Source organism: Apodemus sylvaticus, chromosome 2, assembly GCF_947179515.1.
Source record: "Apodemus sylvaticus chromosome 2, mApoSyl1.1, whole genome shotgun sequence".
Lineage (NCBI taxonomy): Eukaryota > Metazoa > Chordata > Mammalia > Rodentia > Muridae > Apodemus > Apodemus sylvaticus.
Genome location: NC_067473.1, coordinates 184,854,313 through 184,877,459, shown reverse-complemented (window position 1 = coordinate 184,877,459; position 23,147 = coordinate 184,854,313). Strand labels below are relative to the sequence as shown.

Here is a 23,147-nt window from a genome sequence, read left to right as displayed (position 1 = left end):
AACCTGTTTCTTCCTCCTCCTTTTTCTTTCCTTTCCTTTCCCCCTGAGACATGGCCCTGCTACAGTGCAAGCTGCCTTTCAGTGTGTGGAGTCTCCACTGTGCTCAGCGTGGCATCTGTTTTGGTGCCCTTTCCCTAGACTTCAAGATCCAGTGGTGTTTAACATTTCTAACAGTGAGTTCCGGGACATCACAAATAACACAAAACAAAAAAAGACTTCTACATCAGCACAATTATTACTAGTTAGAAAGGAAGTTTCAATATTAATGGGACATATAAGGAAAAGATGTGTTCACCTTTCTCTATGAGCTAGGATGAAGCCCTTAAATTACTGCCTCACGATAAAATTTAACGAGAAGATGGGGTTTTAAGAAATGTATTAATTTTTTTAAGTGAATTTCTTTTTTTTTTTAAAGCTTTATTTACTTATTATATGTAAGTACACTGTAGCTCAGACACTCCAGAAGAGGGAGTCAGATCTCATTACAGATTGTTGTGAGCCACCATGTGGTTGCTGGGATTTGAACTCAGGACCTTTGGAAGAGCAATCAGTGCTCTTAACCACTGAGCCATCTCTCCAGCCCCCGAAATGTATTAATTTTATATAAACAGTAACTTTAAGTGTATGTCTGCCTTCTAGCCTTCCTAAGAGCTCAGCTAGAAGGATGCAGAGAGCTAAGGCAGCTGGCTGCAGGGCAGGTTAGCTCACTTGGTCAGTGCCTTCAGTTCAAGCTCCTTTCTGACCACTGAATGGTCAGGAAGCCTGGGTTAGAACTCATTCTCATCTGGAAAATAAAGCTCTTTTTAGTAACTGATCTAAAGCTGGCTTTCCATGCCTTCAGCTTTCCTTACCACTTTCAGCATGCAGTCACTACTGCCGTACACGAAGTGACTTCTTCCAATCAAGAATGATTCAAATAAATTGCTACAACTCCCATAAGTCTTTTCTGAGTCCCTTACTGGGTCTGTGTATTTTCAAAGTTTGCTATATTCTGTAATGTTTACATATTTTTGACTTATTGGGTGGCAGCTCCTAGAATTCAAACCACAGCTATGCAAGCACTCGATCCTGAACTATACTAGCAGCCCCTATAATGTATACAAGTTTTCATGCATGTGTGTGCCCCCTGCCAAAGCATCTGATAATAATAATCCCTCCTTCCCACTGAGAGTCCTTGAAGGCAAGGGGGCCACTCTCACTTACTACCAGAGTGTTCATCCTCACCCTCTACCTTATCTGGGATGTGAAGCTCAGTAAGACACACACAGCTTCTAGTCTCTGGGAAGATGTCCCTTATTTAAAGGCTACCACAAAGATAGAAACACTGTTAGGTAGAATGTAGGACAAGTAGCTAAGTGATTAGAATTTCCCAGTGATGTGAGACCTAAGCTCCTTGAAGAATAACTGGAGTTCAGAGGAGAAAGTTTCAAATAGCTGAAATAGCATGTGAGAGGGGCCATAAATGAGCAGGGAAAAATCACAGCAACTCAGTACCAGTCAGGGCTGGATGGGGTGCCAGGAGCTAAGGCTAGAGAAAAACAGCCACTGGTAAGGAAGCCTGCACTGCAGTCCTTAGCTACTTTTCTACAGTGATGGACACCACAGTCAAGGCACAGAGAGCGCGCTAGGGCTTTCAGCTCCAGAGGTCAGTCCACGATGATGGGAAAGGTGTGGCAGAAGAAGCAGAAAGCAGAGGACAGTTTGAACCATAAGCAGGAAGCAGAAAGCAAGCATGAAATGCTCAAGTCTTTAAACTCTCAGAGACCACCTTCAGTAACAAACTTCCTCAGCAAGACCACACCTCCAGAGCCTTCCCAAACAGTGCCACCAACTGGTAAACAAGCACTCAAACACCCTAGACTTCAGGGAGCAGGGCATGACATCTCTCCAAAACATGCAAGAAGGATGATAAGCCAGACTTGTGTTCTTTTTTTTTTTTTTAAGGTTTATTTATTATTATATCTAAGTACACTATAGCTGTCTTCAGATGCACCAGAAGAGGACATCAGATCTCTTTATGGATGGTTGTGAATCACCATGTGGTTGCTGGGATTTGAACTCTGGTAGAGCAGTCAGTGCTCTTAACCACTGAGCCATCTCTCCAGCCCCAGACTTGTTTTCAGAGTACAGAAAAACTGGGCGACATAAGGAAGGAACCATTTCAAGACAGTCATCAGTGAGGTGCAAGAGAACCTTAATTAGAGTGTAAAGAGTTTTAAAATATTCAGGAAAAAATGTGAAAAGAAGGAATCAATGGATTGTGTCCACTGCCTGACCCTGTCCTGCTCATCCAGACTAGCATGGACGGATGGATGGTGTCCAACACTGGACCCTGTCCCAAATACCCATAATGCTGCGGATGGTGTTCAGCAAATGTATGGTCTTGAGGGCAAAGGCCATTTATTTCCTCCTAAGGTACCCAAGAAAGCAACAAGGTAAGAAGCCATGTTCAGATGGAGAGGCCTACCACAGCCAACCCACACATCAGCTGACACTGATAAGAGAACTCACTGGGACACTTCTGTTCAGTATAGTTGGTTACGTTACCTCCTCATCTGCCAATCCTTCTTCTTCCATAGCCACTTCTAACTTCTTCTGCCTTTCCAAAGAAAAAATAATTAGACTTTTAAAATATGTCTCTATTTCCACTTAAGATATAAGTTATTTATCTAAGCCAACCACTGGGCACGCTAAGAAAATCTTTCAAACTGGACCAAGATCCAACTCTTTACCATGATCAGTCTTCTTCCTTATACTAGGACTCAGCATTCGGTGCTGACCAAGCTTCACTGCTTTACCTCCCAGCACAAGATGACTTTGTGTGAGTCTTAAGCTCAACTTCCCCAACCCAGGAAAGACTCTGATGGCAAATGTATGTACTTGCTAAAATTCTTTGGGAACTGAAAAGACACATACATGTAGAAATAACCATAGATCTAACATTTGCTTTTCTAGGAAGAGCCAAGTTCAGCTACTTGGTTTTTTCCGTAACATGAAGTTAGTTAGGCTAAGCATTCTCACGGGGCTGCAGATGGTAATGAGGAGTGTGGAGCACATTTCGCCACTCACTCTTAAGTGAGTAGTATTTCATGCCTATAGCGTTGGTTTCCCTGCTATGTGTCTGGACAACTCATCCGAATTGTCTTCCTGTCCACCTGTCCCAGCACTTGAGAAGCAGAGGTAGAGGCAGGAGGATCACAAAAAGTCTGAGACCAGCTTGGCCTGAGACACTGCCACATGGCAGAGCAGCTCCAGTTCAGGACACTCAGCACCTGCTATGTCCTTCTCTGTATCTCCTCCTTCTTATATGTGTGAACTGTGCTCTTCCTTTAGAGTCCTGTTCTAGTGTCACCGTCACCTGGGAAGTTCTCCCATGGCCCAAGTCAGAGCATGTGCTCTTTTTGGTCCCTCCCTGCCACTGGCCACTCCCTGCTGGAGTTTCTGTGTACACCGCTCCCTCACCACACTTCAAGTTTCACTGAGGCAAAATGGCATGCAGTTCTTTCTTCCTATTTTCTCACTAACACAGAGCAGCACCACCAATGTTCTGCGTTAGCAGTTTCTAAGGCATCTTGGTAAAGGACAGCACAGAGACATGCCATAATGCCATAGCTGGAAAGATCTGTTTGAAACCTAAGTGACAGGTATGCATATGTGCACAAGACTCTGGAAACCCAGGAAATGAAACCAGCAGCCAGGAGTCCTGTCAGTGAGGGCAACTTTTTAAGACAAAGAGCAGGACTGCCATCTAGTTACAGAAAACTAAAGTTTTAATCTTTACTATACCTGGTTTCTCTTTCTTCATGCTGTAAAATTAGGTTGCTGTAAAAATTCTCCAGTGTGAGCTTGGCCACAGTCACTCTTTCCCGGGTATGGTTGCTCATAGGAAAGGTAGTTGCTGCCCCTGCCGTCATTGCCATAGTAACTGGAACTAAAATGACATTAAAATCACGTTCTTTAGCAGTTTTAACAAAAAACAAACTTCCTATTTTATCAAACTTTTAATAACGTCTATTAAGATTAATTCTACTATTAGTTAACCACCCAGGTTTCTTATTACAAATAATTCAAAACTACTACTAAACAGGTGCATGTCAGATATGGTGGCTCACACTGGCGCTAAGCACTCCCCAAAGTTCCAAAGCCAAAGAAATTAATTCTGTCCTGGCAAAATCAGGAATTTACTAGAGAAAGATATATTAGTGGCAGTCTACATATTAACAGACACACTGCTCACAAAAGGCCATATGTGGCAGTGCTCAAACAAGGAATTAATCCATTTTGCTGATTTATTGACCACTCTTCAAACTTTATAAGATTTTGCCAATAGTTACATTCCCAATAAAGATGTCTCTTAAGAATGTGGTTTTGATAGTAAGCATAGCCTCTGCTGCATAAATCCCATGACCCTTGCCACACCCTATCAGACATCCATGCAGGCACATGTGCATGCAGGTCTAAGTTTTAGGGATAGAGTCATCGATGCTCTTTGCATTCTGAACTGTGATTGGGACAGCACAGATGTAGCATAGTTTTCCAGACTCTGAGGAAAATTTCATTTTCAAATGAAGTTTAAATGCCTGAATAGTCTATGTCCACTCAGAGGCATGCAAGTGCCAACTTTGAGGAATCACTAACATGAAGACCGTAGGAAGGCAAGGAATTTGGTGAAACAGCCGTTTCACAAGGAAAGCCGTTTCACAGGCCACTGTGGTACTGTTTCTGAAACATCTACCTACTATAGGTTTTGATAAGCCAAAAAGATGAGAGTAGCTCATACATTAAAGGAGTTTTAATACCTAGAAGAGGGTCCTAACAGACCATTCTGGACAACAGAAAGAGCTTGGTAGTTGAACATCCCAAGTTCCCATTGCCCGCAAACCTTCCATCACCCACCACTTCAAACACATGAAGACATGGGGCTCTGCCTGCAGACAATTAAGGTCAGAGACAGGGAAGAGACAAAGAATCCCTGTTCAACAGGCACAGACTGGAAATGTGTAATTGAACGGTGGTGAACTTTGTTTCCCTTGTCTCAGGAACTTAGACAGTGTGCTACATTAGCCTCACACCCAGCACAAAGCAACTCTGTGACTGGTGACCCTCGTAATGAGAGGCTGACCCAGCCTCGGTTAGATCCTTTCCTGGCTTCTGCTGCACATTCCACATCACAGTAGCTTATAGTGAGCTGGTGGACACCAGGGACGGCGTCTCAGGACAGCTGCATCTTACTCACAGACGGAGAACTTACAACAGCAGCTCTCACCTCATCTTAGAACAGGGAACTAGGGCTTGGGGCAGCTCATACAGCAACGGGAGTAAGCAAGACTCCAATTTGCTTTTGAGCATTATCCATGGCTTCCCTCATGCTGACAATCCCTCATGTGACATTCCAGCAGATGTGCAGGAATCTTCTGATCCTCTGTGGCTCTAGCTTGTCCCTAACCTTCTCTATGACATTACTCATTCTTGGCCTCTGAATTTGCATATCTCAGATACAGGTGTGTATCACTACAAACCTCTCATATGGCTCTAAATTAGAACTTCTCTAGGCACTGTCTTCCCAAGTCCCCTTTGAACATTCACCACCATATCATACCTGACACAGACTGTTACTTTTTTTTTTTGGATTTGGTTTTTTCAGAGACAGGGTTTCTCTGTGTAGCCCTGGCTGTCCTGGAACTCACTCTGTAGACCAGGCTGGCCTCGAACTCAGAAATCCGCCTGCCTCTGCCTCCCAGAGTGCTGGGATTACAGGCATGCGCCACCACCGCCCAGCACTTTTTTTTCTTTTTAGGAAGGACGGGTAGGTACTGTCACAAAAGTCTTCTATGATTCTCTTTCTCAACTGTAAACCTACAGTAATAGATACCACTGCAAAAGTAGCTTTCTTGCTCTTTAAAGTTAGAGAGAACATGGATCATTGACTCTCACAGTTTCTGTTGATAGCATGGACCACAGACATCCACATGGCCTCTGGCATCAGCACAGACCACAAATATCAACACTGCCCTCTGCCACAGCATGGACCACAGAAACTATCATGGCCTCTGGGGCACTGGCCATGGACACCAATACGTTAGCAGTCAACGATGGAGATCAGCATGGCTTCAGGCAGCAGCACAGACCAAGGACATCAAATAAAACCCCAGAATCCCAGGGCTCAAATTCTGTTTAAGATCAGATGTGGAAATGGCAAAAATAGAGAAAAAGAAACAGCTGTCACACAGCCAGCATCTCCCAAATCATGTCTGCTGTCAGGATTTAGAGGAGGAAGAATGGACCAAAGAATCAAAGCTTCCCAGTAGCTTTAAGAAACCTAGATTACAGGTAAGAAAGTTGCTAGGGCAGGACTTGCCAGCTTTCTTATGCCAGCATGTGCTCACCCTCAAGGGCAACAGGCACGCCATCTGTACAGGTATCCGAGAGAGCTTCCTGAAGATACGATACTCAGGCTCACAGCCTTCAAAGCTGAAGGAAGCAAGTGCCAGCTACTTTTCTCAACAAACACTACTTTTGGGGGCAAGGGTCTTTAAAAGCTCCAACCAAGTGAAATTCCTAAGGACTCAGGATGTTTTCTGTGCCTCTTTTGGCAATAAGCAAAAAATAAATCACAAAGAAAGACAGAAAAGGGAAAGAGAAAAGGTGAAGGAGGCACGGCCTTGGAGGAAGCAGGCTAGCTGCAGCTAGGAGGTGCAGAATGTACTCCTGCTCAGTTGGACAACATGTGAAATCTAGTCCCCAATCAAATTCCGAAGCTGCTCTATCCTAACCAAGCTTACAGAAGACTGGTATACAAAAAACCCAGAAGTGTACTGATTTACACAGTAGGAAGAACAGGACCTGCATATTGTCACAATGCACTCCATCCTTGCAATGCCAGACAAAAAGAAGTCTGAATTAGGACAGGCTGCTGTCAGGAAACCAAGGTGATGTCCAGAGAGAACAGTTACTCAATGGAAACATTCAGTGACTTCAGGATGGAGGGGCATGGCCAAAGACTGATGGATGCCTGTTTCCTTGGGGCCTCAAACACTGCCAAATGCTAGAAGAGATGACTAAAGTTCCTTTGGGAGTAGGTCTGTGGGCCAGAGGAGACAGAAAAATGGCTGGGTAAAAATCTTTGATGAAGACATTTTTGTGTTATATAAAAACATGTGAGGGAATGTAAAATAATTCCCAAGCCCTGGGGCGTGGCTGCATTGAAAATACAGATAAACGAGGTCCTGAGATACATATTGTGAATCTGGATCTATATACTGAATAAGCAGACAAGACCTCTTTCCTCCCCCAGATAACGTAATAAACTCTACTCCAAAACCTAAAACAGATGTCCATGAAAATCTATTTTTAGGCACTTAATAATACTCATTAGTATTTTCTTTACATTCTTATTAGACACATCTGAAAGTTCAAATAGCTTGATTAAAAACTAGGTCAAAGCAAATGCTATCCATCACCTCTGCAATCAATGCCCGCAGCACTAGGTAGGGACTTTGTATGCCATGCAAACAATCTACTTGAATATAGTGAAGTTCAGTCTGTGCCTGTGACCCATATATAATCATCTCATAGGTTCAAAGCCATAAAACACCTGGTGCAATATCTGCCTTCAAAAGGAAAACTTCCTCCCAAGATGCACGCGCAGTAAAGCCGGGCCCCAGGTCTCAGTGATTAGCTATAACAAGGAAGAACTCTCTTTGTTCTAACCAGACACAGCCTGTCTTTATACATTTTTTTTTATTCGATATATTTTTTATTTACATTTCAAATGATTTCCCCCTTCCTAGCCCCCCCCACTCCCGTCTTTATACATTTTTAATTACAGAAAAGCTAACAAGTGTTCAAAGTTTCAAAGAATGATCTGGATAATCAGTTGTTACACTGTAAGCCCACACCTTTGACTGGCTTTTGTCTTTTATTAAAGCTCTTTCTCTAGCCAGAAAAGAAGAAAGGATACAATTCTGTAAGCTTAGAATTCCCAGGTTGAGAAACGTTACACTAGTGTTCTTTAATTTCCTCTTCACTTAAACAATTAGTAGCCCCCAATTCATCAGAAAAATATTACCAACAGTGAAGTACAGCAGTTATTAACTGAGTTGGTGGGATTCACACACAGACACAGACACCGACACAGACACCGACACAGACACTGACACACACACACACACACACACACACACACACACACTCATGCACGCATGCATATCTATAAATAGAAGTGTGTTCCCATTACCAGAAAATTTCAAAGGCAGAAAGTCTTTCAATTTCATCTCAGTATCTTTGATGCTACTTGTAATGCCCAGCAGTGTGAAGTCTCTTAATCCATTCTGACTTGTGGTACCAATGCCTGAGGCTGCAGGTCCTCAGACTGCATGCAGCCCCAGATGCTGGGTCCCTAATGAAGGAGTGCCAGTCACAGCCTCTCTCCACAGGCATATATGAGGAAGCCAGAAAGCCAGTCAGCTCAAGTTCAACATTTAAAAACTCAAAACATATTATGTTTGTAGATGTCATATGCGGTTTTTTAACACTAAATCTATAAACAAGGACCTTAATAAAGACAAATGAAAAGCTTAAACTATACAAACGTTCAATGTTACTAGCCAATTAAAGTATAGAGGCATGAACAGGATACGGGATGCTCTTTGCAGTGTTGGAGAGTGCTCCTTTAGATGTTGGCAGTGAGGTGGAAAGAAGGACTCAACCTGCACCATGGCACAGAGCCACTGCCCTGTACCACGGTAGACCTGGGTTTGGTCCTATGAACCAAAGAATTATGATAAGACGATGTCATGGAACAAAACTAAAGACAGGAGGATGACTACTGAGGAAGCCCCAGTGAGTTCTTCAGCATAGTTCAGACTTCCTTTAAGGTGGCAGGATTTTACAGGTAGCTGCAAAACTGCATTATTTAAGGTGCTCCAATTACCACTGTCTTTTTAAGTGCCTTTCCTACCAATGACTCAAAGGCTTACATTAAAGTCACAAACTAGGGCAGCACAAGCCTGAGCTCAACTACCTTCAAGCAGTATTTATAGCAAGGGAAACAGAGAGAAGAGAAACAAAGAAATTCTAGATTTGAGGAGGAGCCTGCTCCCTTTGTATCCTCTGTATTCCAAGGAAGCCTGGACAGACCAGATGCAGGTACTGTGCCAACAGTGAGGGCCTGGGGTGAAGAAAGAACCACCAATGAATGAACTGGCAGGGAAAGGGCTGAGTGGTGAGAGGTGGTGTGACATCCTAGTGAGGGGAGGAGTCAGCTGGGGAAGCAGTCTGGACAAATGGCTCAGCCAGGTTCTAAGTAAACCTTGCACATCTGGGGACACTTGCTGTTCACTTTTAGAAAGTGAACTTCTAATAGGAATAGACTACACATTCACTATCACTCACACACACATAAACACACACTGACATACATGCACACACATATACACACTCACATACAAGCAGTCATTCATATTCAGAGAGAGGGCATGAATTTGTACATGTGGACCTGCGTGCATGTGTGCATGCATGCATGCATGTGTGTTAGTGGGGGGAGCCCTTTCAACTGAAATCAAAAGTAATCAAACTACCTGAACAATTCTGAACTACAAGTAATACTTTATGGAAGCAAGAAATTAGGATTAAAATTAAAACACAGTATAGACTATATTCACTATACTGTGTTTTAATTTTAATCCTAATATAGACTATATTGGCTATACTGTGTTTTAATTTTAATCCTAATATAGACTATATTGGCTATACTGTGTTTTAATTTTAATCCTAATTTCTTGCTTCCATAAAGTATTACTTGTAGTTCAGAATTGTTCAGATTAAGAACAATTCTGTATACACAAGAGTGGCTTTTACTAATTTTGAGTCATTTAAACTCTCCCAAGAGACTTTTTTGGCCATCACGAGTGACCAAAGAAACTGTTTCCAGCTAAAAACAGACACATGTGACTTCTGAGTGGCACTGTGCTGAGCATATAGACCACTCATTTCCAGCTACTCTGACAAGATCCAGAAGGTATCTATCCGAACACATCAGAACACAAAAAATTTCAAGACTTAAAAAAATGCTAAGGAGCTCTTTATTGACATCTGAACACTTAATCACTGAGCCCTGAACATTGTAGCAGTTTAGGGACTCATGGTCTTCAGAATACAGCCTGGATTATTTAAGGAAAAATAAAATAAAATCAATCAATCTCTCTCTCTCTCTCTCTCTCTCTCTCTCTCTCTCTCTCTCTCTCTCTCTCTCTCTCCCTCCCTCCCTCCCTCCCTCCCTCCCTCTCCCTCTCAACTCTCCATAAAGCAGCATCAGAGTTTAAATCCATACACAATTTCCTAAACTCCTACAGGTAACACTATGGAAAATACAACTGAACACAGAGGTATGACTTTCCAAAGGCAAGTTTGCTTACATCACTTAAGTGATGTTAGGATTATCTTATCTGTTGTTAAGTGACAGACACTCCCCCATCCCTCTGACCTTACAGAAGTGAAGCACAGACGTGGGGAGAACAAGCTAAGTGCTCCACAGACAAGAGGTGGTACACCAGGCTATGTAGTAGCCTGTACCCACCGTGGCTCTAAGTGCACAGGGCGATGGCAAGCCCAGGACACTGCACCATCCTGCAGAGCAGCTCAGTGCCAGCCCTAACTGAGGACTAGCCCATGGACTCTGTGGTCCCAGTCGACTCTAACACAGACCCCCAATAACCCAGCCCCTGCTTCCTATCTTGCCTTATGACCTGGGTTCTACCTACTTTGTCCAGATGGTCAAAGAATTTAAAAAAAAAAAAATAACCACAGGCTTCTTGAAAGCCAGAGGTGAAGCTACTACAGAAGAATCTTGGTTTTGATTACATGTTTCTTCCCTGCCCCCATCCCACCCCTTCTCTGCCCACCAACCTCCTCTCTTCTCTTCCTCATTCTCCTTCTTCAAGATAGGGTCTTACTTTCCAGGACAGCCAGGGCTACATAAAGAAACCCTGTTTGGAAAAATACCAAAAAAAAAAAAAAAAAGAAAGAAAGAAAGAAAGAAAGAAAGAAAGAAAGAAAGAAAGAAAGAAAGAAAGAAGAAAAAAAGAAAGAAAAGAAAAGAAAAGAAAGGAAAGGAAAAGAAAAGAAAAGAAAAGAAAAGAAAAGAAAAGAAAAGAAAAGAAAAGAAAAGAAAAGAAAAGAAAAGAAAAGAAAAGAAAAGAAAGGGTCTTACTATGATCTGGGGGTCCTGGAACACTCCATGTGGACCAGGCTTACCTCTAACTCACAGAAAAAAAAAATATCTTCCTGTTTTTGTTTCCAGAGTGTTGGGCTTAAAGGTGAGCACCATCATGTCTACCCACCTGATTTTAGTCTTTGTTCTACTCATCTATGGAAAAGCTCCTTCTTTTAAAAGTCTGGAGCACACCTGCACACTGTAGCAATCACATCCCATTTTAGTATCAGAAATCACATCACAATGATAACAGTTAAGTAACTCCAAAGTTCCCAAAATGGGAAATGACTCACAATGTGTGAGCTCGGTGAGGAACTTGTTATCTCAGAAGAATGGTACTTCACAGGCTCACATCAAAACTACTTTAACAATTCAAAGACTTAAAAGTTTAAGAAAAAATAGTTGTAAACTAAGATTTATGTACCCAGATATAAAAAAATTATTATGCACTCACTTGAGCCAGCATATGTAACTGATGTGTGTATACACATGTATGTATTTGTGTGAGTGTGGGTAGATGTGAATGTCGGTCCTTCCCTTTCACCGTCTGAGGCAGGCTCTCCTTGTTGTTCACCACGGAATATGCCAGGCTAGCTGGCTACAGCCTTCTGAGAATTCTTCTGTCTCTATGTCCCACATACCTATAAGAGAGCTAGGATTACAGGTGTTCAACCTTCCATGTCTGGATTTATATGGGTGCTTAGGATCTGACCTCGGGCCCTCATATTTGCATGACAAGAGCTTTACCCACTGAGCCATCTCTCCAGACAGTTTTTATTAATATAATGGCAACACCCCAGTTTGGATAGTGCTTTGCTGACTATTACCCAAGCATCCCCCTTCTCACTGTTATCATCTGGGGGCTGCAGGCTTTGATTAGCACATTCAAGGCCCATTTTGTAATGGATTCTCATGTCAGTATCCCTGCAACTATTTCAGAGTTTTAAAATAGATACTGCCTAATATGCTCTGCTGCCTCATCCATTCATCAAATAAGGGAAAGGACACTAAATGCCTCACTGTCTGAGCAGGGAGATGAGTCATCACTGAAGGGCAGACAGAATCTTGGCAGAGAGGTCACTGCCCACGAGCTGGGGTAGATTCAGGACTGAGCTGCCTTTAGATGTACTCCTATGAGCCCAAGGGTCTTGGGCCCAAAAGGAACATTCTGGAAGATGCTGTCTCCTACCACAGAAAGAGTAGCTCCTCTTATCTGCTTGGCAGCTGGTGGTCAGAAAGTTCTTCTTACAGCTAACCTAATTCTCTTCCACTCAAATTCATTTGTTTTTCTCATGTAGTCCATAAAAATGAAGACCTTAACTGCATCAAATCTCAGAGTGCGGGGCTGGAGGACACACAGGCTTTAATTACCTTTCACTGCACAATCATAAGTTCTTAAACTTTCATGCATTTTGCTAAGGGAAGAACTGCTATGTTAGTCAAGAAGCTAATTTGTAAGTAATGCCAACTTTTGAAATGTGCATATATCTGAAATTGCTATTTGAGAATTTAAAAGGAGTCCTTTCCAGCACTGATAGGTCTTAAGATAAAAGAATGACAGCAACTATAGGGTGGTGGCCTTGTCAGGCGCCATGCTCAATGTGCAGTGTGCAGTGTCCTTTTTTTTAATCTATGCTGTGTGTGAAGTAGGTGCTTTTCAAATTCAGGGACAGGCTGAGTTATATCACCAGTTACAGAGCTACCAAATGCAACCAGAACTGCGAGCTGAAGGAATTCAGTCATCTGTCATCAGCACTTTCACTTCAGTGAGCCTCGTGGTGTGGGAATCAACTGAGGCCTCGGGTGAGCAAAGCAGGCAGTCTTCCCCTGGGCCCCACCTCGCCCCAGAACTTCTCTCATTGAACAAAGGATGCTGGTCTTGAGGACAATTTCTCTGTAGCCAATTTTACTTTTCTCACTTCTTTCCATTTTAAAACTTATGGAAAAGCAACAAATCTAAGCTTTTACAAATTGGAACATCCTAAGAATGTTAACAGAGGGGCTGGAAGGAAGGCTTGTAGTTAAGAACATTAGCTGCTCTTGCAAAAGACCCAGGGTTCAGTTCCTAGCACCTAGAGCACGGCTCACAACCATCTACAATTCCAGTTCCAGGATCTCTGATACCCTCCTCTGTCTTCTATAGGCACCAGGCACACACATACTCATACATATACACAGAAAAGCACTCATACATGTAAAATAAAATAAATAAATCTAAAAGAATATTTTAAAAAAAGAATGTGACAGCATTCTTAAAAATTAGATGAGGAGCCCTATATGGTGGTACTTGACTTTAATCTCTACATTTTGGAAGCTGTGAGTTCAAGGTCAGTCTAGTCTACATAGCAAGTTCCAGGCCAGCAAGGGTTACATGAGTGAGACTCTTGTCTTTAAAAAAATAAAATAAAATGCATGACTAGATGGTATGAGCAAGTGCAGAACGTGGCTGACTCCACAACCTCTCTTCAGTGTTACCACATGAAACCAAGCCTTTTCACAGCTGTATGATATAGCTTGACATTTAGTTAGGAATAATCTCACCCCTGCCCTCAGCTGTACCTTCCCACAAAAAATGTAGACTCTTCCCTCTGGGGTCTTTGAGAAAAAGTGGTTTACCTTCCCAGCCTCAGGCTGATTCTGGTTCCTTTGCCAAGGCATTTCTACTACTATGGAGACAAATGAAAGACCCCTTCTAAACGTTGCATATAAACCAACAATATAATAATTATAGAAAGGAAAATAGGATATTTTAAAACCACCCAGTGAACAGGGGTGATGGTACACAGCTGAAATCCTAATACCTCAGGAAGACTGTATAGGTATATAGGTAGATAACAAACAGTCCAACCTATTTGTGTCTGCATGTCATGTGGGTTTCCAGGGCAACAGTAGTAAAATCAAGCAGGTAAGCTAACAGCAGATAAGACTGACCCAATAACCGCACCATGACATGGGTGTGCCAGGCACTAGAAGAGTAAATGGCATGGAAAAGCACACGGTATTGTTGAGTCTACAATACCACTGAAGTGAAGTAAGACTAACCCATATCAACATGGGGTGCAAAAACACAATGGCCAGGGTGGGAATCTCTGATAAAAGCAAGGCTTTAGAATAGGAAAACATTCACATAAGCTACTGTGCCAGATGCAAACTATTAGAGTAGGTAGCCTTAACTAAATGCCAAGTGGCAGTTGAGGTTTGGTGATAGCTCTTTAGAATCTCGTGAAGGCTGGGGCTGCTGGAAGAACACTGCAGTCACAGAACAGTGATCTAAAAGCCTTCGCCTGGCCAAAACCCACCCCTCTAGACTAACCTACGTTGAGGTCCTTACCATGGTCTGATCTGGACAAGTCCCTCTTTCATGAGTCCTGCATCCACCCAGTCCACCCAGTTTCCTGATATGATGGAAACTTAGTAATACATGCAGAAGACCCAATGTGTGAGCTAGTCTATTTCTGGAAAGAGGTAGTTCTTTCCAAAATTACTGAGTCAGAAATTTTACCAGCACTAGGTTTGGTTAAAAAAGAGGGGAAGGTTATTTTTAGCTAAATAAACAGAATGGACATTCTGTCTCTTTCCAAGAAGCAAAAACTAAAGATACACAGCTGGGAAGTTACTCCAAAAAGGCTGCAGAACTTGCTTTATAAAAATTTAAATTACAAAAAAGTATTTAATTACATGCAAATTCTACAGTTATTTTGCCTTTCTAAATTTTACCAATTTAATTGTGTAAAAATATGCTAATTTACAGAGTATCATATGATGCTGGACATCTGTTCACAACATGTAACCTGCAATTAGTATAGTTATCTGATTTATAAAGCTTATGAGATCATGTTTCTCTTCCCATTTGTTTTCTGGTAAGAAACATACTACAGCTTTCTTCAGGTATTTTCTGTACAAACAGAAAATTCACCTTTAAGTAGATTTTACATCAATTTCACTAAAATAAGACTATGTAATCCTCTGAGTTCCTTCCTGTTGTTTCTTCATGTATAATTGTTTAAAGTAATTGCTGATGATTTGATTTAATCACAGCACACAGCAGGATGTGCAGGCTTCACACAGGTCTCTGGCGCTTTGTAATGAGACACAATGGTGTTTACACATGGTGGCTCATAACCTATCTGTAATGAGATCCGGTGCCCTCTTCTGGCCTGCAGACATACATGTAAGCAGACTGTATACATAATACATAAATAAAATCTTTTTAAAAAAAGAGTGATGAAATGTCTAGAAAAAAAAGAGAAAGAACAAAAGCAACATTGCATATAGTTCCCTACATGCGTCAGGAGTGCTTCGGGTCAAAGAGTGAAAGCTTCACTTTGTGAAGAGAAGAGCAGGGCACCACGCTGTGTGGAGAGAGCAGGTGTATGTTACTGCACAGTAGGGTGAGTGTAGTCTGTCTTTCTCAGAGGTCAATGTGTTAGTGAACTTTCTACTGCTGTGACAAACACCGTGGGCCTGCAGTAAGGCAGGGCTCGGGTATATGGAGGCCAGAAGTAGTGAGAGAGAGAAGGGCCCAGGACAAGTCAGCTGTCAAAAGCACTGGACCAGTGACCCACATCTCCCAAAGTTCCATGTCCCTACAATAATGCCGTCAAATTCTGATTCCATTAGTGAACTGGATTGATCTACTGATCAGGTCAACATCTTCACAAGGCCATCACCTCTCAGCAAAAGCTGGATCCAGTCAGTCGCTAGTGAACAAACTTTCAACACATGAGGATCTTTTTAGGGAGAAAATTCATATCCAAACCACAGCAGTAGAAGAATAGCACTCTAGGTGATACCAGGAAGGAGAAAAGAGGAACCAGAAGTAAACCCAGTGCAGATGAATCAAAGCCACCGTGGCTTCACGAGCACACATAAACACCATGCTGCTCCATTTACTTTTTCTGTAGACTCTGGGAGGGAAATCCTAGGTGGATACAACAGTTAATATTGATGCCAACTTGACAAAATTTAGAAGACAAGTTGTCGTGCGAATTTCTGAATTAGGTTGAGGTGGCACACCACAGAATGAAGTCTTGGTCTGAATAACAAGAAAAAAACAAACAAACAGAAAGCCAGTATTCACCTCTCTCTGCTCCCTGGAGGCAAGTATGATGTGGCCAGCTGCTTCAGGCTCCTGCTTCCATGTCTTCCCCACCATGGTAGACAGTACCCCAAACTGGATCAAAATGAACCCCTCCTTCCCAACACTGTTTTAACTAGGTATTCCGTCACAATAATGAATGGAGGGTGGCACATGCCTATAATTCCAGCACTTTCAAGGCTGATACCGGGAGACCATGAGATCAAGGTAAGCCTGGACTACAAACTTTGATCGTATATTTCAAATGTGTGGCCAGCCACAGCAAGGAGCAAACAGGTTAATGCTCATGCAGCCATGCCAGTAGCAACTTGGTCCCTGGTTTTCAGTTTACCTAAGGAAGTGCAAGGGCTGCTGAAGTATTTCAGTTCCCTTCTGCTACAACATAAGTATTAGATTTATAAAACAGTTAAGACCTCTCAACTGTCATTAGTATACACCTGAGACCACAAGGAGTACCTTCACTCCCTTATTTATTTTACAGATATTTAAAGAATGTATCCCATGTACTATATGATTTGGACAGATGCAGTCAGCATGGTGCAGGCAGCACCAATACAGTATAAGTCTGGTGCTATGGTGATAGATTGGAAAGAGTAGACAGTGGCCAAAGATAGGACTGGATAGGGCAGCAGGGACCAGACAGCGAAGGACCAAGCACGTGAAGCCAGGAAGCCCAAGCATCACTGTGGAAAGTAACAAGAAAGCAATGCTAGAGACTTCTGCCAGGATGAGTGCTCCAGTTCACAGAGTAAAGAGTCAGCAGGGCAGGAGAGAAGATCTGGTGGTTAACAGAGATGCGTGGAGGACAAAGAAAGGAAGAAGGGAAGGGAGGCTTACTTGGTAGTTAGGAGACAGTGAGAACAGTCCAGCAGGCTGCGTTTCTGAGCCACAGCAGCATCAGTATAAAGAGCTCTGAGGCCTCATTAAGTGCTTCCTTGGTTTTAGAAGGAAGAAAAGAGAACATAGTAAGTTAAATATGTAAGAACAATTAATTTTCAATAAAGGCAGTACACTCCTCCACAGTAGAAAAGACTTTAGAAATATATAGTTCAGCTACACTTCTCTGAATTGTTCAAGATACATAGAAACTTTCAGGGAAAAAACCTTAGAATTTACAGCTCATCATCTGGGCTACAGCTTCCAGGACAACATCCTGCACACAGGAGGGGCCTAATTAACAGGGACTGTATTTTGAAGGTAACAAATATTAAGCACAAAAAAAGATAAGTTTGTTCTATCTGGTCCCTGACACACAGTTCAAGTGGCAACACCTTGCTGTCTGGCAGATAGATCTTAGTGACATGATAGAGTGCATACAAATGAAGATAATTCATTTTTGATGGCTAAATACACTTCTGTTATCTTCACAACTCTAATAACTATATAGAATACCCATCGTGTGTTGACACAGTAGGCTTTTTCCCTAACAGGTGTCTTGTCTTATAGCTGTGCCTCACAGAAAGGTGCATCAGAAGCAGCATCAGAAAAAAGCAGTCTAAATGACTCAAACTACGTGGACTTTTGATTCAACTTTTACAATACAACAACATCCTTTTTCCTCACTACTATTTGTGGCCAGACTTGGTGGTGTACACCTAAAATCCTAGCACGTGAGAAGTAGAGGCAGGAAGAACAGTAGTTCAAGACCTCAGCTACATATAAGTTTGAGGCTGGCCTGGGCTACATGTGAGCTTGCTGTGGAACAGCTAACTGACACACTGAAAAGAAACACTTAACAGATTTAAAACTTAAACACAAAAACAACGGGCACCTCTTCCAGACATGCCCCACTGCTGATGACTGCTGTTCTAAAATTTCTGCCTCTTCTATTTATTTCTTCCATTATTTATTCTCCCTGTCTATTGAGACAAGGTCTTGCTATACAGTTTAGGTTAGCTTTAAATTCTTGCCCTCCTACCTCAGCCACCCAAGTGCTAGGATTACAGGAGTGTGCCACCATGCCTATTGGTATTAGCTCTGTATAACAAACATCAAAACCTTTAAATCTGATTAGTCTATTCTATATTCCTAAGTTTAAGAAATATTAGCACTACTCCAAAGTTACTGACAATGACAGTATAAGTCATAATTCATGAACTTTATCTGTGTGCCAGATAATTAATATACTTAATACTTGACACACATCATCTCTTCTTGTATGGATACTCTACTCATCTTAAGATGTCACTTCATTTTACAGAAGACACTGGTGCTATGAAAAGATATATATCTTACTCTAAGTCTTACAGTCAACACCGGCCTGATTCCTGCCAAGGTTTCCCTTGCACTGTGCAGTTCAGTCCCTCCCAAACGAAGTTGGGTATCTGGGAAGGCACTTATCATTCCTGATTTAAGGATAAAGAAGTTTCAAACTTGAAAAGTTGATGACATTTAGAGATACACAAGTAAGAAAGAAGTGAGTGGCTAGCTCAGGCCCCTACCACCCCCCTCCAAGACTGAGCATGGCTCTAAGAAGCAATCACCTGTTCCCTGGGACTCAGCAGAGAAGATAGTCCTGACCCTTGTTTCAGGTAAATAGATAAACTCACAAGTAAAGAAGGTAAGAAAATCACACAAGATGACTATGTCAGCCTAGCATCAAGTCAAGATACCAAGGATCTTTAAAAGTGAAGTTTCCTTTTATGCCCAAGGCTTCTTACAGCTCCCAAGAGTTAACTACTGTTAACTGTTATCTGTCCTGTACAGTGAAGGCACTAAGCTCTTTCCTTAGAATATAAATCTCTTTCTTCCTTTTAAAAAATGGAGACAGGGTTTCTCTGCAGATCATGCTGGCTTCAAATTCTGCATCCTTCTTAGGCTCCCTTGTGCTTGGCTCATGAATGTACAACACCATGTCCAGCTCCAAAGTCAGGTTCCCAGAGTCATGAATCCTGGTACCACAGAAAATCTGACAGGTACTGTGCGTGATGAGATGACTACTAGGAAAACAAGGCCTACTATGCAGACAAGGAAGCTGGACTGTGCTTATGTTTTCCTAGTATCCATTTCACACACAGAGAAACTGACAAACTTTATGCTGTGTTAGCTCTCAGAATGTCTATAATTAAGTCCTTCCTGAGCAAGCAGGTTCAACAGCTCTGACACCTTGTGCCCACAGGGACAGTGGGCTGTGAGCAAACAAAAAACAAAGCATAGGGACAATTTTATATCTCAAGGAGGATGACAAAAGAACCCACCCTAGAATACACAGAGGCACAGTCCAGTCATCAGATACAGAAATCTGGATTTCCTTCTATGACAAATATGGAATTCAATCAGTAAGATGCCTTCCATACAGAGAGTTCATTTTTAGTCCTTATTTGACTACAGAAAGTTGGGAAAGAGAAGTCTTTTCCTCTCCTTCCTTGAGGAGGCAAGAGAGGAAAATGTAGTATTTAAAGTTGATGGCACAATTTAAAAACTTTCCACAAAGGTGCACACCCAGCTGAGTCATACGCCTAAGCCCTCAGTAGGTCACCTCAGTCCTAGCCTTCTTAACCAAGGACCTTCCAGCTCTGTTCATTCTCCTTGATTGAAACTGAAGGGGTGAGAAGCCCCACGATGATAGATCCACACGGTTTGCTAGCCAACCAGCCTAGACTTCTTAATGTGTTCCAGACCAGTGAGAGATTTTGTTTCAAACATGTTTCTCAGGATGATGATTGTGAGAAATGCAGACACACACACACAGAGGGCTGGGGGGATGGATAGAGAATCTATGTCTGGCTGTCTCTTTCAGGATAACTACATTCAAGTGGACAGTAACTTCAAACCTGGGAGCTGATTGAAAACCTGGGGTGTTAGCTGGGCGGTGGTGGTGCACGCCTGTAATCCTAGTATTCTGGGAGGCAGAGGTAGGCGGATTTCTGAGTTCGAGGCCAGCCTGGTCTACAGAGTGAGTTCCAGGACAGTCAGGGCTATACAGAGAAACCCTGTCTCGAAAAAACCAAATCCAAAAAACCAAAAAAAAAAAAAAAAAAGAAAACCTGGGATGTTTTCTATTCTGTCACTCACACACTCACACACACACTCATAGAGCCTATGCAGGACTGAGTTAAAGGCACCAGCATCTGACATTTTTCAGATCTTTGTTAGGTCACTAGGACCCACGAAGTGTTCATATGGAACGCTCCAGCAACTCAGCTCTAAGCTTTGCTCTTGTCTTCAGTGAAACCACACTGAAATGTGTTTCCCAATCTCTAGCTATCAAATATTTAGGTAAAGTCTCTTAAAACTATAAATAAATATTTCTTTAGAGCTCAAACTGATAAATGTGCCTACTTCTAACATTTCACAAGGTCACTGCTGAGTTAAGAGTCCCATCCTTATTGCTGTGTGGCCTTAGGCAAGTGACTTTTATCTGTCTAGGTCTTGTGTTCTCATGGATAAAAAAGATGCCTGTGAGATACTGGACACAAAGTAATGATCAATCTGAAAAAATGGCCACTGTCAATGTCAGCGCATCATTCCTGTGGTGGTTACACTGTTAACTCCCCTGTTACCATCCTACTGATAAGAGAGAAGTCCATCAGCAGAAGATAATCAGATCTCTGAACTATAAGCTAAGGAAAATAACACATGAACAGGCAAACAAGTCACATACTCCAAGGAACTTCAGTCTGACTACACCACAAGCCCCAAGCGAGTATCAGTTTAAGATTCATCTGGGTTGGCCATCTTCCCAGGGCTTGGGGCAGGAAGATCAGAAGTTGTGCTCCTCCTTGGCTACACAGGACTTCAAGAACAGCCTCAGTTATAAGAGACCCTGTTTCAAAAAACAAGAAACAAACAAGATACATTTTATCTCCCTGGCTACTACTACAGATCTTACATCTGGTAAGGCAGGGAGCTTCAACTCCATTACAACACGGGAATAAAACAATGGTGTGCTGGCTAGTTTTATGTGAACTTGACACAAGCTAGAGTTACTGGAGTAAAGGGTGCCTCAATTAAGAAAAGGCCTCCATAAGATAGGGCTGTCATCAAGCCTATAGGTCATTTTCATTAGTGACTGATGTGGGAGGGCCCAGTCCATTTCGGGTGGTGCCACTCCTGTGCTGGTGGTCCTGGGAGCAAGCCAGTAAGCAGTTCTCCTTCATGGCCTCAGTTTCCGCCTCCTGGTTCTATCCCTCTTCGAGTTCCGGTCCTGACTTCCCTTGTGATGGACTGTTATGTGGGAAATAAGCTGAAATAAACCCTTTCCTCCCCAAGTCACTTTGGTCATGGTGTTTCATCACAGCAATATTGACCTGAACAAGTAATTAAATAGACTATTTTCCCATTTAGGGAAGGGAAGAGAAAGTCACAGCAAGCAATGGTTCGAAGAACTGGTTATTATGTGTAATAAAATATACGTGCCATGAATAGCTCATTGCCACAGATGTGCAGAATATTCAGGACTGTGTAGAAGGTTCACTTCCATATAATCAAAGTCTTTAAAATGTCACCATACAATAAAGATCGCATAACTAAGCAGAAGATCTATGTGACACAGAAGAAAAGACTGAACACACTAGTGACATTATGATTGTTTTTGGTAGCTCTGGTCTAAGTGCTGACCCATGTCTCCAGTCCCTGGGAAATTTTAACATGAGGTTTTAACTAAGATTATTCTAAGGCTTGTGTTTTATCAAATATAATCTGGGAAACATTTTAAACAACAGAGCCATCCAGATAGACCAGGTAAGAGGCAGCAACGAGTAAGGGAAGAGGCCAGGCATCCTGATCCTAGGGGCTGACTGTGCAACATGGACACCTGCCTCAGAGTACCACCATTCTTAAAACCAAATGGCTACTTTGTGTTTTAAAACATGCATACATTTTTTTTACTCTTTCCTTTTGTGATTCTACTGTTGACTGAAAAAAGAAAGTATGTACAAAGTAAGAAAAATTCTAAATGGAAATATAAGAATTCTGAACTTTCAAGATTATGACAGACTGAGACAAAAGAGTCATTTGATATAGGCAGAACTCCACAAATGTCTATATATTAAAGGTTTTATATTTCAAGTCAAACCTCTGAACTAAAAAGTTTTTTTTTTTTTAAACTAGTACTTTAGTAATGAAACTAATAAAAGAATTTTCTGATTTTGGCTTGTTTGTTTGTTTTAACCAAAAACTTCCTTTGGTAGAAGTAACTGAACAGAAGCTGAGGCTCATGAAGCTCCAGGCCAGCCTACATAGGATGTGATCTTACACATACATGTAACAAACATAGATTTCCTATCCCCTTCTGAAAACAAGGCCAGGAGGAAGGCTGCATTAGGTAGCGTGAATCCTCTTTTCTCCTTCATACTTTTTGGCATTTTCTAAGTTCCTAAAGAGCAGTATATGCCTTATTCCTGGGAGAATTACAAAGCAATTTCAGTCTGCATGTGTAAGAAGAGCTATTCAGATTTGTATTAGAAGTGACTGTAAAGTGTCCTTGACTTTGTGTCTGACTCTGGGGGAGCACCTTTCCCTGGGATAAGCATCCTCAACAAGTTTGAGGGACTCACCTAAATCTTCTGGATCTACCACCCAATCTCATGTTTCTACTCTCTGTATGCATTTCAGCTTAAACATCTAAGAGTTAACTCAGATTTGCCATATCTGATCATGGTAGTGTCCCCGCTGCTACGCAGGCAAGAAACTTAGAAAGCAGGTGGTCTTTGTCTACTCTTTACCCACATTAAATTCATTCATAAATTCTTAAATCCTTCGTCCCTCCATCCTCTTTATTCTCACCTCCATCTGTGACCATGCTGCAGGACCTCTGTCTGCTGTGAGGGCAAGCTTACAAATGCCAGCCTCTCATCTAAGCTACTGCTCCTAATTTAGAATTGGAATAATGCCACA

General features: G+C 42.1%; 1 protein-coding gene across 8 annotated transcripts in view; it reads right to left on the bottom strand.

Annotated features, from left to right (window-relative positions):
* Positions 1-23,147, bottom strand: part of Stk38l (serine/threonine kinase 38 like) — a 55,779-nt gene that overhangs the window by 17,558 nt on the left and 15,074 nt on the right. For 4 of the 8 annotated variants that reach the window (XM_052175286.1, XM_052175289.1, XM_052175290.1 and 1 more), the window contains exons 2-3: positions 3,787-3,931; positions 2,548-2,599 (exon numbers count right to left, since the gene is read on the bottom strand). The exons of 1 other annotated variant lie outside the window; for it this stretch is intronic. In XM_052175286.1, coding sequence (XP_052031246.1) covers positions 2,548-2,599; positions 3,787-3,920 — 186 coding nt within the window. In that variant the 5' untranslated portion in view covers positions 3,921-3,931. Of the gene's footprint in view, positions 1-2,547; positions 2,600-3,786; positions 3,932-11,666; positions 11,825-17,147; positions 17,245-23,147 lie in introns of those variants that run through there. 3 more of the 8 variants (XM_052175287.1, XM_052175285.1, XM_052175292.1) reach the window with 3 other exon arrangements.